Source organism: Rhinoraja longicauda, chromosome 3, assembly GCF_053455715.1.
Source record: "Rhinoraja longicauda isolate Sanriku21f chromosome 3, sRhiLon1.1, whole genome shotgun sequence".
Taxonomy (NCBI): Eukaryota; Metazoa; Chordata; class Chondrichthyes; order Rajiformes; family Arhynchobatidae; genus Rhinoraja; species Rhinoraja longicauda.
The window spans coordinates 54,129,883-54,148,175 of NC_135955.1; the positions used below are offsets into that span (position 1 = coordinate 54,129,883).

An 18,293-nucleotide genomic window follows, 5' to 3' on the forward strand; every position below is an offset into this window, starting at 1 on the left:
GCCTCTGTTCCACTATCCATTCCCATCAATCAGCAAAGACATTTGGCTGCTGACATCAATTAGCAGAGAGTAGTGAAAACATATTTTCTCACATGTGGCTGTTTATCAGTCAGTTGGATTTAGTGTTTTACTCACAGAATGTATAGATTTACAAAATTCTGATTCCCAATTCAAATCATGTTTTTTTTTCTTTCTGTGGCTGAAAGTTTGTTGGAAAAATAGGCATGGGCAAGGAATTGATAATGTAAAAATTGAATTGTAAATAAGAGTTTTGTGTTTTCTGGTTGGGAGAATTGAAATAATAACTCAAGCCTGGTTAGGCAGATACAATGTGGTTTGAACCACAAAGTAACCCAGCCAAAAGCTTCTCTAATCTGTCAGCAGCAGGAAGAAATTCAAAAGGGGGGGATGTTGGTCGATTGCCAGACTGTCAAAAAGCATAAAGAAGTAAGGTATCATTAGCAGTAATAAAGGTAAGGTACTATGATTGATTCAAGAATAAAAACAGCTTTTATTATTGTAATACAGAAGACATTATGTCATGATCTGTTGATTCAATTGGATTTTTTTAATCCTGTCAATGTGTAAAAATGACAACTTGGTATGATAGAAAGATTATTTTGCGATAAACGGAAAGTGTGTAGGCTGGCAGAACTTGTGTATTCAGAACTAATTTATATCTCTGCATTAACCAGTGTAGCAGTCAGACAAACTTTGGAATTGCTTATCTGGTGAAATAGGAATTATATTAAATAGATTAAACTTTGGGAACAGGAATTATCCCAAAAGTTTTTTGAGGATGATGGCAGCCAAATGTTTGGGGTTTATATAGAAATAACTGATAATTTATTGTACATTTATTTATTGAATTGTTACATTTAATGTCCCTGTTTATGACAATGAAACTCTTGATCTAATTTGAAGAAATGTAGGCACTATAGTAGAAATTATGCTCCACATTCTCATCTTTATATAAATGTTAATATTTTTATCCTCATCCTATTATTGTGACAACATTGATTTTATTGGACTTCTCACCTAAGTTCAGTGCCTGGTAGAGGATGGGATCATAGCCATACATTGCTGCTGGAAGCTGCTAGGAGGTGCTGACGTTCACCTAACTTTCTATCGTTTCTTCTGGGAAACGCATTAGCCTCCCTCTTGATGCAGATCAAAAATGAATGTTAATCAGAAGCCACAGCACCTGCATATCACCTTTTCAACACTTCAATAACTCTGAGGCCTCAAAATTCATTTTAACCCATGGTACACTGAAGAATTTTAGTGCACAGTTTTAAAAAATGTTGTTTGTAAAATGATAGTGAATTATGACATTTTTGAATTCCAGTCCAATCTATTTAAAATAGTGTATTTATGAGAGCAATTTCACAGATGTCCATTGTTAACATTCATTGTTAAGCTTAACAAATATGGTTGAAAATACCAAGTTAAACATATTGCTAAAATTTGCAATATAGTCGGGCCGCTCTCCTAATATGAAAACCTAGCCCACTTCATGTACAATGAAGGTCATTTGAATTAAATTGGTGGATCTGTCAAATGCAGGTTCAGAACAAGCCCCTGAGACAGCAAAAAAACCCACTTCAGTCATGTCCACAAACTTAGCCAAAACTCTCATCTTTCAACAAATTTGAACGGTTCTGAATGTCACCCAAACATTGACATTTCTATAAAATCAATTAACAAATAATAAAATCAATGAAATAATTTTTTTAACATATTATTAAAATGAAATAATGAAAGTACATTGAGGTATTACAAATATTTAAGTAAACTATTGAAAATGTAAATTAATTTATATCATCAGTGCATTACATTTATGCAGGCAGGCTCTGTTAACAATCCATGCGACTTCTGAGGTTCATTTACGCAAATGTGGATGGTCATAACATCCCAAGAGGTCCTAGTCACTGTTAGGCTGCTGCACTCCTTGTGGAGACCAGTGACATAAGCAGACTTCCTGCAGCTTCTCGCAGTTACGCCGGAAAATGTTGGTGCTGGACCTCTTGTCAGGTCAGACCTGGCTCTGGTTCAGCAAATCTCTTCATTTCAGGGAAGAGGGACATCTGTGAGGAACAGAGGAACAGAGTTCTGTGTAATGTAGATATTTTTAAAATTAATTAAGTTAATTTAATTGCCTTGTTTCTCTTTGTTAATAAACTTTTCAATTTTTAGAATTTTAAATTTAAAAATAATTATTTTTAATTCAGTGATTCATTTTATTAAATTGTGAATATTTTGTGACATTTGTGAAGCTCGGGTACATTCATAAAAATTTGAGTTCTTGCATAGTTTACATAGTCGATAAATTGCCTTGTTTAGCTTTCAAAGCATTTCTGTGTTTAGGACTTATCATTTACATCAGCAAGACTTTTGCACTTCACCAGATATCATTGCTGAGAAACCAATCTCAGGAACTTGTGTGTGCAACTTGCTGCTCACTCTGCAGGCTGGGCAGTAAAACATTTGCAGGCCTGAAATTGATCCATGCTGTCATATACGAATTTAGTCTGTCGCTGTCGATCCTCTCCAATAAAATAAATTGGCTTTCTGTTGTGCTAAGTCAAGCTTGGCACAGTTTTAGTGGGAAATACCCTTGCATATCCGTTGTGGGTTTGTGAGAAGTTCAATGAGTACTGGCCCTGTGTATAAATATCTGAATCCATATGGTGTCCTAATGAACAGCTAACTTTTTTGCATCTAGTTTACCGAATAGAAACTCACCATGTGCTGGTATTTATGCTCCATTGAGTCAGTTCATGCAATATCTCCTCACAAGATAGGAAGCCACTCTGCCAATGAATCGATACCTGCTCACAGAGCAATCCCATTTCCCCACTTAACGTGTAACCTATTCTCTCTACATTCCCATCAGCTCCGAGATTCTTTCACTAATTTACAATAACAACAATTTACAATAACAATTAACATAGCAACACTGGCTGTTTTTGAATGTGAGAGGGAAGTAAAGCACCAAGAGGAAACCCATGCATCACGCAGCGAACATGCCAACACCATGCAAGAACATGGGAAGTCAGACTGAATCCGTGTCACTACAACTACTATGCCTCCCAAATAACAACCAGTTATCTAATTTTTGATCTATACTCAAATGATAACAAACAAATTGCCAATGTTTTTCATAAGCAACTACCACTAGTGCACGTTTGCTGAAAGATGCAATTTGTTTCTTGACAGAGGGAAGCCACAGTTGCAATGGACAAATCTTGACCCCATAGAATTCCTGAAGGAGTTAAAGGACCTAAAGTATGATGTGGATATTGGGGAAGAAATGCTGACCAAGGCTGGTGTGGGACATGGTTATATGGATCGCCCTTGCCTGAACCCTGCGGATCCTGACTGCCCGTCTACTGCCCCTAACAAAAACTCAACAACGGTAAGCAGTAATGCCAGATATTCTACTTGTATTTCTGTGCAGTTGTTTTTTTCAAATCAGGGATATTGTGTATATTACTGGATTTTTGTTTTGCAATGGCTTAAATATCATCCTTGGGCATTGCTGTACCAAAGGTAATAAAACTGCTATTAGAATTAAAAATTGTAAATTCTAATGAACTTGCGAGTTATTTATCTAATCATACTCTGGTTATATAATCACATGTCTGATGATGCTTATTATATTTACAGCCTCTTGATATTCCTCGTATATTAAGTGGTGGTTGCCAGGGGCTGTCTAAAAAGTACATGCATTGGCAAGAGGAGCTAATATTAGGCGGAACCACCAAGAACAGCAGTGGGAAGCTTCGCAGGTAAGCAACTGAGCTAGAATGGCAGGGAAACCATGTCAAGTCAAGTCAATTTTATTTGTATAGCACATTTAAAAACAACCCACGTTGACCAAAGTGCTGCACATCTGATTAGGAAAAAAAAAAAAGAAACATACAGTGGCAGGCAGCCAAACACAACGGCGCGGCCATCTTGAACAAAATGTTTAACTAAAGCAGCAACCCAAGTTGCAGCTGATTTCAATGATGGGACTTGTGCAGGATATGGGATTCTCTTGTCTCAGGACCTCATTCTGTAATAGCCACAATAATAGCTCAAATTGTAGACCTTTAATGAACCACAAAAAAATATTTGCTTTTCAGTAAAGGACAAAACTTTGATCCTAACCCTAAAATGGTCAGAATCCAATTATATTCAAAGGAGTTTATAAAATATAAGTTGCAATTATCTACTGATCCATTACTTGGGAGGGTGGATATTGTATTTAAACTGAAAAAGGAGGCAATCAAGTATCTTTATTCATATACCTCTATGGACCAGAGAAGGTGATGCTGAGATGGGATGGGGTAGTATTTTCTACTCTTGCTTGAATTCTATAATTATTTTAATCTGAATATCAAGATGAAAACACTGTTGGTGATAATCATTCCGTCCTTAGTTACGGCTTGCTGCTTTGTAAACATTGTTTATTAACAAAAGAACATAAAGAAACAGATAAACAACAATTACCTTGTCCTTAAAAAGTACACTTTCTAATATGGTTTCAAGTGCCTTTAAACCTCATACTATATTGGTCTTAGTCAACCAACTAATAATAAAATAGGACCATTATATCTCGTACTACATTGAGCTCGGTCAACTAATTAATAATAAATTACCATTTTTTCTGTACTACAAAGAAAAGCTGCAATCATTCATTTGTATATTTATTTACAAGTTACTCAAATTAATGCTTTGTAAAAGTCAGATTTTTAGAGAGTGGAGGAAAGTAGCAAAAACATTTTCTGCTATTCATTTAAGGCTTTGTGAACTGGGTTGATGATGTTTATTTTTGTCCCCATCCCCCATCTCTGCGTGCCTCTATTCAGTGCCCAGGCTTTCCAGACCATGTTTCAGTTAATGACCCCCAAGCAGATGTATGAGAACTTCAAGGATTATTACTACGTTTCGGATATCAACTGGAAGCTGGACAAAGCAGCAGCCATTCTGGAGGCCTGGCAAAGGAAATATGTTGAGGTAAAATGGAAAGAAACATAAAAGTGCTTATTGGTATATGCATGGTCCTGTGTATTGGATCAGAATGTAACAAAACATTTTAGGATTTAAAGGGGCAGCTACCACTATATCTATTTGCTGTACAACATATGAATGTTGGATCTTGCTGTGCGCATTATGACTGCTGTGTTAGCTCTATATAATTGCCAGTCAGTGCCCTTCAGAGAAATATCTGGTGTGTGAAGCATTTTGATACATTTAGCAGAGATTTATACTTTTCCAGCCCTTTTGTACAAAACTGCCCTTTGATAGCTTGCTCTTCAACTGGCCTTTATTTTGATACCCCCCCAATAACACTGAAAACATGCGCAAAGACATACTTCAGGATTCAGTTCTGCTTTTTTTTTTTGTTGCAGCAGTAAATTCTATTTAGCAATATATTTTACATCAAGCATTCATTTTGCATTAGAAATGCAGTTTTCAAACATGCTTAGAGTACATAACAACCACGTTTGTTTATGCTCAATACAGCAGTCTGTAATGTGAACAGATTAGTAAAATGGTGTACAGCAATGGAAGAATTTTGTACAGGGATTATTTATTATAACCTATTTGGTTGTAATTTATGATAGAAACTGAAAGTTAACATGTTGCCTACAGATTTTTAAATAATCCAAGTAACCTGATCTTGCTAAACAAAAACACTCCAGAATATGAATCAACATTTATAAATCTGAAATATTCTGGTCCTTAAAAAAAAATTTTAAAATCCCATTGATGCTTTGGTGCATTTTTTTTATTTTAGTGTGTTGGAAATAAGATGCATTTCAGTTGAGAAAACCTTGCATGTAAGGCTATGTGTAAAAGGAAGGATGTGTCTGTCAAATGGTCAATTTAGCCTCCAGATGTGGCTTCCTGCAGTGAAGCCTGCTTCTGTCTCTTTTTGCTTGCACAGTTTTTTTAATGTCCATGCATGCAGTGCCTGAATTGAGGTAAACCTGTTGGGATTCAGAACGATCAGTATAGTTTTTCTTTACAATACTATCTGTGGAGAATACAGCAGACATTATGCTAAAAATTCAAACATATTTACAATGATATTTCTTAGCATTTACTTGCACAGTATGGAAACAAACAAAGCCAACACTGAACTGAGCAACAGTCGCCCACTACGATTGTTACTCTGTTTATTAAAAAAAGGTGTCTGGAAAACATTAGCTAGGCACAGATTCTTCTCACAGCTGCAGTCCCATTGGTAGGGTCATGTGACATCATCTGGCATTTGTTTCCCGGGCAGTGACCTTTGTAAAGCAGCCTGTGACCCTGTGTGCTAGCCAGCCAATGAAGCGTGAATGAGAAATTCTGAAGATTTTTTTTTGTTTGAGTGAAGAAGAACTTGATGAATTACCTAAGCTGTGACTTTTACTATTGGTCGGGGGGGAAAAAAACAAAGATTGGTTTGCATACAAGCAGAACAGGAGGTTCATTAAATGTCTGTAAATCAGGAATGCAGTTAAACTAAGGTGACAAATATGCAGTAGTTCATCTCACTTTGTAGTATTACTTAACTGGGGTGTACACTTTACAAATTAATGCATAGATAATATGCAAGAACCGTGTTCTGTTTACTTAATCAATTAAATATTTTGTCACAACTTTTTATGTTTGTGCTGCAGGAAAACTATAGAATTTGAACACAATTTTTATGGAAAATGTTTCTTAAATGATCCAATCAGTGATCTCCTTTTCAAGTTTCCTTCATGGTATATTTTTATTGCAGGCTGTTCATGAAAGTGTTGCACAGAACTCGACCCAAAAGGTTCTTTCGTTCTCTACTACTACCCTTGAAGACATCCTCAAGTCATTTTCCAGTGTCAGTGTTATACGAGTCGCTGGTGGCTACCTTTTAATGGCAAGTCATTCTGTGTATCTCATGATGTAGCTATGCAAGTAATAGCACTGCTTATCACTCAAAAATAATGTCTGCTACTTAAGCACTGGTTATGCGCAGCATCATAAAATTATCACAATTTATGGCATTCATGTGTGTTTTGTGTGGACAAATGTATGAATTTATCGTAGTCAATAGACAATAGACAATAGGTGCAGGAGTAGGCCATTCAGCTCTTCGAGCCAGCACCGCCATTCAATGCGATCATGGGGATCACTCTCAATCAGTACCCCGTTCCTGCCTTCTCCCCATACCCCCTCACTCCGCTATCCTTAAGAGCTCTATCCAGCTCTCTCTTGAAAGCATCCAACGAACTGGCCTCCACTGCCTTCTGAGGCAGAGAATTCCACACCTTCACCACTCTCTGACTGAAAAAGTTCTTCCTCATCTCCGTTCTAAATGGCCTACCCCTTATTCTTAAACTGTGGCCCCTTGTTCTGGACTCCCCCAACATTGGGAACATGTTTCCTGCCTCTAATGTGTCCAATCCCCTAATTATCTTATATGTTTCAATAAGATCCCCCCTCATCCTTCTAAATTCCAGTGTATACAAGCCCAATCGCTCCAGCCTTTCAACATACGACAGTCCCGCCATTCCGGGAATTAACCTAGTGAACCTACGCTGCATGCCCTCCATAGCAAGAATATCCTTCCTCAAATTTGGAGACCAAAACTGCACACAGTACTCCAGGTGCGGTCTCACCAGGGCCCGGTACAACTGTAGAAGGACCTCTTTGCTCCTATACTCAACTCCTCTTGTTATGAAGGCCAACATTCCATTGGCTTTCTTCACTGCCTGCTGTACCTGCATGCTTCCTTTCATTGACTGATGCACTAGGACACCCAGATCTCGATGAACTCCCCCTCCCCCTAACTTGACACCATTCAGATACCAGCGGTAGTGATTGATTCAGCGATGAATTTAAGTAACTTTGTGTTTGAAAAGTATCATAATAATTTGGATTTCAATGTTTGTTTCTCCCTTGTTGTGCTTGCAGCTTGCCTATGCCTGTTTAACCATGCTGCGGTGGGACTGTGCCAAGTCCCAGGGTGCTGTTGGGCTAGCAGGTGTCTTGTTGGTTGCACTGTCAGTGGCTGCAGGATTGGGCCTTTGTTCTTTGATTGGAATTTCCTTTAATGCTGCAACAACTCAGGTATAATATAAAGTCAAGTAATTTTAAAAAAAACCTTATCAGTTATATTTACTAACTAGACCAAGTGGACCCATTGGGCCAATTCCTCGTAGAGGGGGGACATGGAAGGGGAGAGGGTGTGAGTGAGTGAGCCCTGGACCCAAAGCCTTTCCTGTATTGTAGCACCCTCAATCCCCCTTATCCCCCCATCTCCCCCCACTGACCCACTCCATCCCCCCTACCCACCCCCACTTGCCCCTCCCCTGCCTCCCCCCACTTGCCCGTCCCCTACCGCCAGTCCCCCCAGCCCTGCCTCCACTCCCATTTCCCCCTCCACACCCCTATTCCCCCCTCCCCTCACCCCCACTCGCTCCCTCCCCCTACCCCCACTCTCCCTGCCCACAACCCACTCTCCCCCCCACCCCCAATCTTCCCTCCTCCCCATCCCCACTCTCCCCCACCCCATTCTTCCCTTCTTCCCACCCCCACCCTGCCCTCCTCCCCACCCCCACTCTCCCCCCACACCCCCACTCTCTCCTCCCCCACCACCTCCCCCATTCTCCCCACTCTCCCCCCCACCCCTACTCTCTCCACCCCCTCCCCACACTCTCTCCTCCCCCACCGCCCCTTCCCCCCCGCATTAGTCAAAGGTCTGGGGGAGGGGGTGGGAGCGCATTAGTTAAAGGTCGGGGGAGGGGAGCACATTAGTTAAAGGTCCGGGGGAGGAGCGCATTAGTTAAATGTATGGGAGGGAGCGTATTAGTTCAAAGTCAGGGGGGGGGGGCGAGAGGGAGCTGATCTCTGGAAGACGTGCGGGTCGCATTGTGACGTCACACGCTGAATACCGGGGGGGGGGGGCACGAGCTCATCTCTCACAGGCGCACGGGTGCCATTGTGACGTCACATGCTGAAGACCTTCAAGAAATTAGTTAGAAAGGAAAATTTTAAACTTTGAAATCTCTCTAGCTTTAAAAATGTAGCTTCAATATGCAGTAACTTTGTGTTTGATTCATTAGATCAAACTCTGAATTTTAGATTTTCCAGTTTAAAAAAAACTTTGAGTTTTAAAAAAAGAACTCATGAAAAATGTCACCAGTATAAAGAGGTAGATATGACCCCAAAATGTCTGCAGAACACATTTACTGCAGATTTTCACTCAGCAGTTGGATTACGCGAACTGCTCCTTGGAGTAACTTAAAATACCATCACTTAAAGATTTTTTTTTTCAGGAAAGGGAATTAAATGGGTTTCTTTCAGAGCTGGGAAGCTAATGTCAGAGTGCTTGCTTTTTATGTAACCTTATCCTGAACAGAATTTGTAAGGATTTTTAATTTCCATATCTGGGCTGTATTTCAAACTGTCAAAATAGAACAAAAACTTGTGTTTTTAAAATCATCTGGGGCATGCAATGTAATAAAATAACATTTTTCAATTTGTGGTATTGCTGCCTTTTTTGATATTTTGTATTGCAAATTGAACATGTGTTTATCTGATGCTTGCTTTGTTTAGATGCCAGGGCAGCAGCATCAATGAGCCAGAATAGGTATTGTTATGTGGTGGCAGAATAGTAAACCTAACTTTCATTGAGCTACCCCAGCTAAAACAGGTTATGGAAGCCACATCATAGACAATCGTCCCCATGGAGAAGACGTGAATAAAAATCAGTATAACCATTGCTCAGAAGAAAATTGTAAAAATAATGATGTTGATCACTGCCATCAAATGAAATCTTTAATGAGTCATAGACTTTGGCTACCTTTTGACCTTGTTGTGTTTTAATTAAAACTGGAGTAAACCAATTAGTACATCACCGGGGTGTGTTTGGAAGAGTTCCTGCTTCACCTTTGGAATTTGGTAGCACATCTCGAAAAGGCCTCAGTAGGAAGTTTGCCAACTAAGAACAATATGAGATTTTGAGAGCTTCAAAATGGTACCAAATCTTTTGCGAGCATTATTATTTTTCATTTGTGATTAAGCTTGAATGTTTCTTTGGAGGTTGAGGATTTGGGAGATTTTTGTGCCACATTGAAAGCTTTGGACATAACCATGTTGAGTTGTTTTGGTTAATCTGTTGCTGGGTCATAGAAACATAGGAAATAGGTGCAGGAGTAGGCCATTCGGCCCTTCGAGCCAGCAACGCCATTCAATGTGATCATGGCTGATCATCCAAAATCAGTACCCTGTTCTGGCTTTTTCTCCCATATCCCTTGATTCCCTTAGCCCTAAGAGCTAAATCAAACTCTCTCTTGAAAACATCGTGGACCACATGTGTTTGTCTGGGTGCCACAGTTGCCTGATCTATCTACATTGGTTCCTGCAGTAATGATAGGGTAGAGAACTTTAGGCACATGCAAAGCTTGCTCTACTTCTGCTAGCAGAGCAGGCCAATCAGACCTTTGATTCCTGAGGTCTGTTGGATTTTGCACTGAATTATTGGGCATTGCAAGCACTTCATGAAATAAAATATACAGTAAAGGTATTCTGTGATGATTTGTCAGTGAAATTTCACTTTATCAGTGAAATTTTTGCCAACTGTAGTAATGATTGATTCAGCCTCTGAAGTTCTTAGTGAAATGAGATGTTACATATGTGTTTTATTCTGCAGGTTTTGCCTTTTCTTGCTCTTGGTGTTGGAGTGGACGATGTATTTCTTTTGGCGCATGCATTCAGTGAAACAGGACATAATAAAAGAATTCCATTTGAGGTAAGTGATAATCATTTTGAAATGTTTTTACTTTTTTATGTTTCTACTCGTACAATAGTATTTTAAAGTAAGTTAATGTCATTTTATTTGCAATCTGTACTTTAAAAAGAAAATAATCATCTGTATTTTAATGTAACAAAGGGCATTTTTACATCTGTATCCTAGGTGTGGGCTTCTACAGCTCCATAATAAAATAATAGTCACAAAGAAGTTTTCTATTCGATTTGCTTATTATCCTCTTCTCTACACCTGCCCCAAACCTGTACATGTCCCAAGATATGAAAACTCCTCAGTTTCTTTGCAAGTGAGTTTGTCATGCTTTGCTTCTGCAATAGCTTTAAAGTGGCTTAGATCAAATAGTAAACAGGTTCTTTGGCAGAAAAACATTGTCCCTTTGGTTTTGAATGGCAAGCTGACTTAAGATGTGATCTGGTATTTTATTGCTGCAAACGTATTTATACACAGGAAGAAAAGGAGTGGCACACGTTTTTAACCCAGCCGATATTCCATCAGCTGGATGCACGGAAGCCTTGGGAATAATTGCATCAAAGACACAAACTGTTTAGCTTTTATGAAAAAAATGAACTCCCTCCTTCCCAGCACAATGGGGTTGGAATGCACTCTTTTCTCAAGGGAAGATTTATCATAGATTATACTGAACTAAAGAGTAGACAATAGACAATAGGTGCAGGAGGAGGCCATTCGGCCCTTCGAGCCAGCCCCACCATTCAATGTGATCATGGCTGATCATTCTCAATCAGTACCCCGTTCCTGCCTTCTCCCCATACCCCCTGACTCAGCTATCCTTAAGAGCTCTATCTAGCTCTCTCTTGAATGCATTCAGAGAATTAGCCTCCACTGCCTTCTGAGGCAGAGAATTCCACAGATTCACAACTCTCTGACTGAAAAAGTTTTTCCTCATCTCAGTTCTAAATGGCCTACCCCTTATTCTTAAACTGTGGCCCCTTGTTCTGGACTCCCCCAACATTGGGAACATGTTTCCTGCCGCTAACGTGTCCAACCCCTTAATAATCTTATACGTTTCGATAAGATCTCCTCTCAGTCCACTGTTTTCATACAATGCAGGAGGTTGAGTCTGGTGCTTTGCATCCACAGAACTTCTGACATTCGAAGAGTTTATGACTACAAAAATGAGGCCCATTTTCTGTTTTGTGAGGTATCGGCCTATAAAACCAAATGGCTAATTGTAGTTTTTCGTAGCAGTATATGAATTTTTGATATGGTGGTCAATGCCTTTGAAGAGTTAAAGTGAATGGTATCTTCAATCAAAGCAAAAATACAATTTTCTAGTTTCTAAATTGGAAAGTTGATTATAATTAGTTTAATATTTGAATAACATTGGCTTCCAAAGCCAGATGACAATCTAAATTGCCTTCATTCACTATTGTTATTTTTTCTGAACAGTACCAGTCCGGAATGCTTTATTCTTGTTTACAGAAAAAGTGCATTGGTTTCAATGTGTTCTGGCATTTAAGGTTTTTTGGGAATAGCCAACATAAATCGCATATTGATTTTTTTCCACTTGTCTCCAACAGGATCGAACAGGAGAATGTTTAAAAAGAACTGGAGCAAGTGTGGCCCTTACCTCGATCAGTAATGTGACTGCCTTTTTCATGGCTGCTTTAATACCGATTCCTGCCCTAAGAGCATTTTCCTTACAAGTATGTGAAAACATTCTATTGAGAACAATTGTATTAAAAGTCATATGCATGATGACTGAGCCAAGTGTTGTGTTGCCTGAAAGTAAAGTAGAGAAACTGAAATTGCATAAAACAAAAGGAATTCTGATTTAATGAAGCAATAATTTGCTCTTGGGTGAATTTCACCTCTATCAAATCTGTCACTCTCATAGGATTAAAACCATCCACCAGTTATCTTTTGATTGAAAAAGTAAAGCTGAAATCCACAATATAGTCAATGAGCTGTCAGAAGAATAACAGAAACCTATACTCGGCATCTTACCATGGTAGATACAAAAGACTGCAGTTGCTAGTATCTTGAGCAAATAACAAAGTGCTGGTGGAACTCAGTGGTCGGGCAGCATCTGTGGAGGGAATGGACAGACATTTCAACAAGGTGAAATGTTGTCTGTCCATTCCCTCTACAGATGCTGCCAACCCGCTGAGTTCCTCCAGCATTTTGCTTTTAGCTAACTATGGTAGTCCTGTCAAAGTGAAATACTTGTACATTTGCTCATGTCATGGAACTGTGATCATGTTTTGCCATTTGAACATGGTCAAAGTTTAATGACATAACAATGCCTTAATTGCCAGAAGTATAAACACTGAGATTAAAATTCTTTATGAATTTAGTTTTATGTTTCCAGTTGTTTTTTACTGCTACGTAGGTTAAATCTAATTCTATTAAAATTAGAATCTAACTTTATCGTTCAAGATATTGTGAAGCAAACTTCCTTCTCTGCTTGTCTGTAAAATATATTTTTTATCAATAACCTGATTGGAAATAAAGTACCAGGATCATTGGGCAAGGAGCCGAATGAATTTGCAATAATCCAAACTAAAAATCAATGTTGTAAAAATGTGTAAGAGCTAAATATAACTTGTTTTTGTTTCAAGTAGTCTCTTATCATGCCAGAAACATCAAAGGTAGATCCTGCCAGTTAGCTGATGCGTTGACATCAGGAGGATTTTATTCATTTTCAAATTTGCTTATTGGAGGCCTAATTTCTTAGCTAAACGGGGAAACATTTTATGAGGTCAGTTAACATTTGCAGTGGAGATTAACTGTACTATTTCAGAAGAGCATTTTTACATTCGTAACCTATGTCCCCGTTCATTTTTCACGCTGTTTGATCTGTAACCTCCTCAGCAGAAGTGAAGGGTAGTAATTATTCTTGATACATGGAATAATATTCAAGCAGCTAAATACAAAGGCACAAAGTTAGTTCTTTGAAAACAAGGATGATAATTTGGCCGTTTGATTACAGTCTTAAAATGATGTGGGGAGGGAGAAAATATTTAGCAGCTTATTTTGAAAAACATCGCATAATATTTACTGCCATAATAGACTGAACAGAAACAAACGCTCACTCTTCTAACTCTTGAAAATATAGATCTGATTTCCCTAACCACGTGTTCAAATCAATTTGTTTGGCTTGCCAAGAGGACATTTAGTAGCACTTGGGAACTTTAAACAGAAAGGAATGTCTTCTCATTTTTGATTTTGATTTCTCCTTTTTTTCCTCTGGTTTAATAATGAGTAGTAATTCCTCCCTTGATTTATTTGGTTATGAAGGGAGTTGACCTTTTCCTTAAGACATTGTGAGATAATTATCAAAGCATCCATGTCTTTTGAGGCCCAGTATCTGTAAAGCAATCCGGTTGTTGAGGGAGAATAAATGGTTTCCTGATTAGCTCTTGCGTATGCAGTCTGCTTTCAGTCTTGCGTGTCAGTGGTTTCTTCTTTCCTTTTTCACTGTGATTTTCTTGGAATGTTTGGTGTAGTTTTCTCGTCTTGCATTGTTGATCATGTAACAAATCTCTGTTTGATCAAGTTATGGTGTCACAGTTGACAAACAGTGTGGTAGTGTATTTTAAGCTAATCAGATCTAACTTGGTAATTTTGTGGAACTTGCACAGGCCTGTAGAGAAGACTGGCTGAAGCACTCTAAAATGCATTTGTACACATTTTTATAGTATGTTTAACATTCATTGGAAAACTTTAGAGTGTATTGAGGTGGGGGGTGGTGGTGGTGGTGAAATCCTTGGCACAATTGTGGCAGATTGAGTAAGTGCAGTGAATGACCTACATAGCCCCCTTCCCCAATTCCTTAACCTTTGTAGACCCCTGCCTTGATTGTATGACAAATAGAATTGCACTCTGAAGAAAAGCTGTTCTAGCAGTTAAGAACAGGGTATTGAAAAGCACAACAAAAGGAGGATCTAACAGAGTTGCAAGCAGGCAGAAGTAAGGTGGGAACTGTGGATGACAGGCCTCATCATCTGCTCATCACCTCTGGCTATGCAGTCTATCCATGCTCTCTGGGTGGTCCACCGGGAAATGGCATATACAGCCTGTACCTTGGAGTGGGCCCCACCAACCAGTCATGCTGGCTTCTCTTTGTGGATCTTGTGCACAGGCTTTCATTCTTTTTAACCTTAGCATGAAGTAACCAGTTCTCTATGAACGGCTTATTGATGATGCATATTTGAGTTGTTTGTTTTATTTGAATTCTAAAAAAGTGAGAACAGCTTCTGTGTTTGAAACCACAGAGACATGAATTTTAAAGCCTAATCCCTATCACTTTCAAGGTTGATATGTTCATTTGGAAAATGCTTTTGAAGGATATCACAAGTTATCTTTTTTTGTTAGAACTACTCGGTCTTATAAGAAGAGAAATAGAATTTTAAGAATTTTACAGGAACAGCATGGATACATGATTTCCCATTTGGGACTGATATGTATTTTAAGAAGCCCAGTAAAAAACACTATTTTATGCTTAACCCGTGAAAGTGCACAATTTTAAATATGGTTATATTCATTGTAGGCAGTCTGTAGCTGGGAAAATTAAATATCTCTGGTTTGTTACTGTTCCCACTAGTGTTGCTCTTTCACTGCCTGTATTTAGTTATAGCACAGAGCACGTTAGTACATGGAGTTTTGACTCCATTCGTTTGTACTTGTTGATAAATGCTGTGTAAGTTGCATTTAATAATGAATTTAAAGATTTGGATAAGATTCACTAAATGTGCAAAAAACACCTGGCAAAAACCAAGTCAATATTTTCCATTTTCAAACATCTTTAGGAGAAAAGGGACTTTTGATTTGATTTTTAGAATCTACTTGTACAATACCTGGCAATCCTTCTCTGAAAAATAATCTTTCATGAATGGTCATGATTTTGCTCATTTGAGTTGTAATAATGAAAACTGCCTCTCAAAGGATAAAGTAAATCTTTTATCCGTAAACCTTTAAAGACAAGACTTTAAAATGTAGAAGTTATGCCTAACTTCATGTGCAGTACATGTGTGGAATTACTTTCATCACAATGGTTGTCTTTTCTCAAATGGACTACCTTTCCATTTTGTTTCCAGGCTGCTGTTGTTGTGGTCTTTAACTTTGCTATGGTTCTGCTCATCTTCCCTGCCATTCTCAGCATGGACCTCTATCGCAGGGAGGAGAGGAGGCTTGACATCCTCTGCTGTTTTACCAGGTATGAAGGAATTAACATTTTAAATTTTGTCTATGGAACTGATGCGCTACAATTCTAAGAACTATATTCTGCACTTTTCAGTGCCTATTGTACTTGATTTTGACTTTATTGTATTTATGTATGGTATATCTAATCCATTTGGATAGCATGCAAAACAAAGCTTTTGTTAGTGCACATGAAAATAATAAACCTAAACCTGAAATGTGAATGGTGGACAGCCATAGCAAAACTAATAATGAGTAGATTATGGAAGAGCATGGCTTTAGCATTGCTGGACCGAGTTATTTCATGAAACCTGAAGGGCCTCCTGCTTGGTTCCTTACCATAACCTTGTAACCTTTTATAAGATAATACGTTTGCTGCAGATTTCTCTCACTGTGGAGGAAAATTTAACAAATATTGTGGGGTCAGGATTAGTAGGACATTAAAATGTAAAATAACATCATCTTGACCTCAACCCATCCATTTCTAATTGTAACCGAGGGGAGATGAGAGACAGATGATTATACATGAGGTGACTAGGATATTTGCATCATATTTAAATTTCATTTTGAACCTCGCATTGAAAAGCTGAGTGTTCATGACCTTGAGAAGTCAGTTTTTAAAGGGAGATGATATCTGCTGGAAGCAGGAGTGAAAAGCTTTTCCATTTACCTGCTTGATCAATTATGCCTGTTTCACCAAACCCTGTGATGAGATACTACTACATCCTGACAGTTCTGATCATGTCCTGACTTTATAATCGGACTACCCTGCTTCCAATTTAGCCTCTGACCTTGCAGTCTCTCTGATGCCCTAACCCCATCCTCCAGTCTGCTTCCATAACTGGTTTACCTCATGGATCTGACCCTAGGACATGTAGTTCTCCAGTGTCCATTGGTACTTGGCCAGAACATCAACATCGTACTGCAACCCCTCCACTAGTGCCCTTTGTCTCCCCAGCCATAGTCATACAGCATAAAAACAGACCTTTTCGACCCAACCTGCCCATGGTGACCAAGATGCCTCATCCATCCCTCCGCTCCATTCAACTCCATTTCCCAACTTTAAACCAACCCCATACCCCTTCACTGTCGCCAGGATAGAAATCTGGATCACTCACAGTTTCTGGGGTTATATAGGTGATGTAACTGGTCTCCAAGAAAAGTGTAAAGAAAATGTTTTGGGGGTCACTTTTTTTAGTGAGCTATTTTCATTAGCACCTCAGCCACCAATAACCACTTACTTGACGTTTTGTGTCAAGATGATTAGATAAATGTTGGAGTTTAATCCTGACTTCTATTGCACCAATAGAAAGTAATTGATGTAATTCGGTGTAAAAGTCCAATGCGTGTTTAGTAATCTCTGGGGTTCCATGAAAAATGTAAATAATACGAGTTGAAGTAACTGATAACTGCACTGTCAACACATTAATTTTTCTCCTCTTTCTTTTAGTCCCTGTGCCAACCGAGTTATTCAGATTGAACCACAAGCTTATCGAGATACAAAAGACAACCATCCTCGCCCACTACCACCACCACCACCATATGTTAATCAAAATTTTACCCATGAGACCCAAATTACCATGCAGTCTACAGTGCAGCTGCGCACAGAATATGATCCTCATACCCAGGTGTATTATACAACTGCAGAGCCTTGCTCTGAGATTTCCGTTCAGCCAGTCACTCCAACTACACAGGATTCACTTACCCCTCAGAGCCCAGATGCTGCCAGTTCAACACGGGACCTTCTCTCCCAGTTTACAGATCCCAGTAATAACTGTGCAGATCCACCCTGCACCAAGTGGACACTATCTTTCTTTGCTGAAAAACATTATGCACCGCTATTGCTCAAACCAACGACAAAGGTGAGTACTAGAGTCAAACCCCTTACTTTTTGTTGAAATTCTGTTTGCTGCCATAATATATTAAGCAATATTACAGTAAAATATTTCCATTCAGTCCACATGGGAAGATAAAATAAGAACTATTGGAAAGCCTGTCTGATTTTCATTCTATTCAGTTTTGTATGGATGTTTAAACTACTTTGAGGCATAATAACAATCTTTGCAGACTATATATGCAGAATCAAGCACAATATTTGGATTGGGCTGGGTGTGGGGGGGGGGGGCAGAGAGAGATGGATGTTTAATATGAACTATATTGCAAGCCACAGACTTGCAAGCCACAGACAAACTAATACATTTGACATATCTCAGTGATGTTATGAAATAGAGCACATTTTGAAAAGAATGAAGGGGTACATTAATTCGAAGGACTTTAAAGTTCAATAGAATGGAGAGATCAGCAAAGGAAATAACACATTTGTTTTTGCTTATGAATATATCAC

General features: G+C 38.8%; 1 protein-coding gene across 2 annotated transcripts in view; it reads left to right on the forward strand.

Moving 5' to 3' along the window:
* ptch1 (patched 1) overlaps positions 1-18,293 on the forward strand; it is a 78,064-nt gene that overhangs the window by 33,663 nt on the left and 26,108 nt on the right. For both annotated transcript variants that reach the window (XM_078396161.1, XM_078396160.1), the window contains exons 6-14: positions 3,220-3,418; positions 3,670-3,791; positions 4,857-5,004; positions 6,764-6,895; positions 7,933-8,088; positions 10,673-10,771; positions 12,328-12,453; positions 15,847-15,965; positions 17,400-17,811. In XM_078396161.1, coding sequence (XP_078252287.1) covers positions 3,220-3,418; positions 3,670-3,791; positions 4,857-5,004; positions 6,764-6,895; positions 7,933-8,088; positions 10,673-10,771; positions 12,328-12,453; positions 15,847-15,965; positions 17,400-17,811 — 1,513 coding nt within the window. The remainder of the gene's footprint in view (positions 1-3,219; positions 3,419-3,669; positions 3,792-4,856; positions 5,005-6,763; positions 6,896-7,932; positions 8,089-10,672; positions 10,772-12,327; positions 12,454-15,846; positions 15,966-17,399; positions 17,812-18,293) is intronic.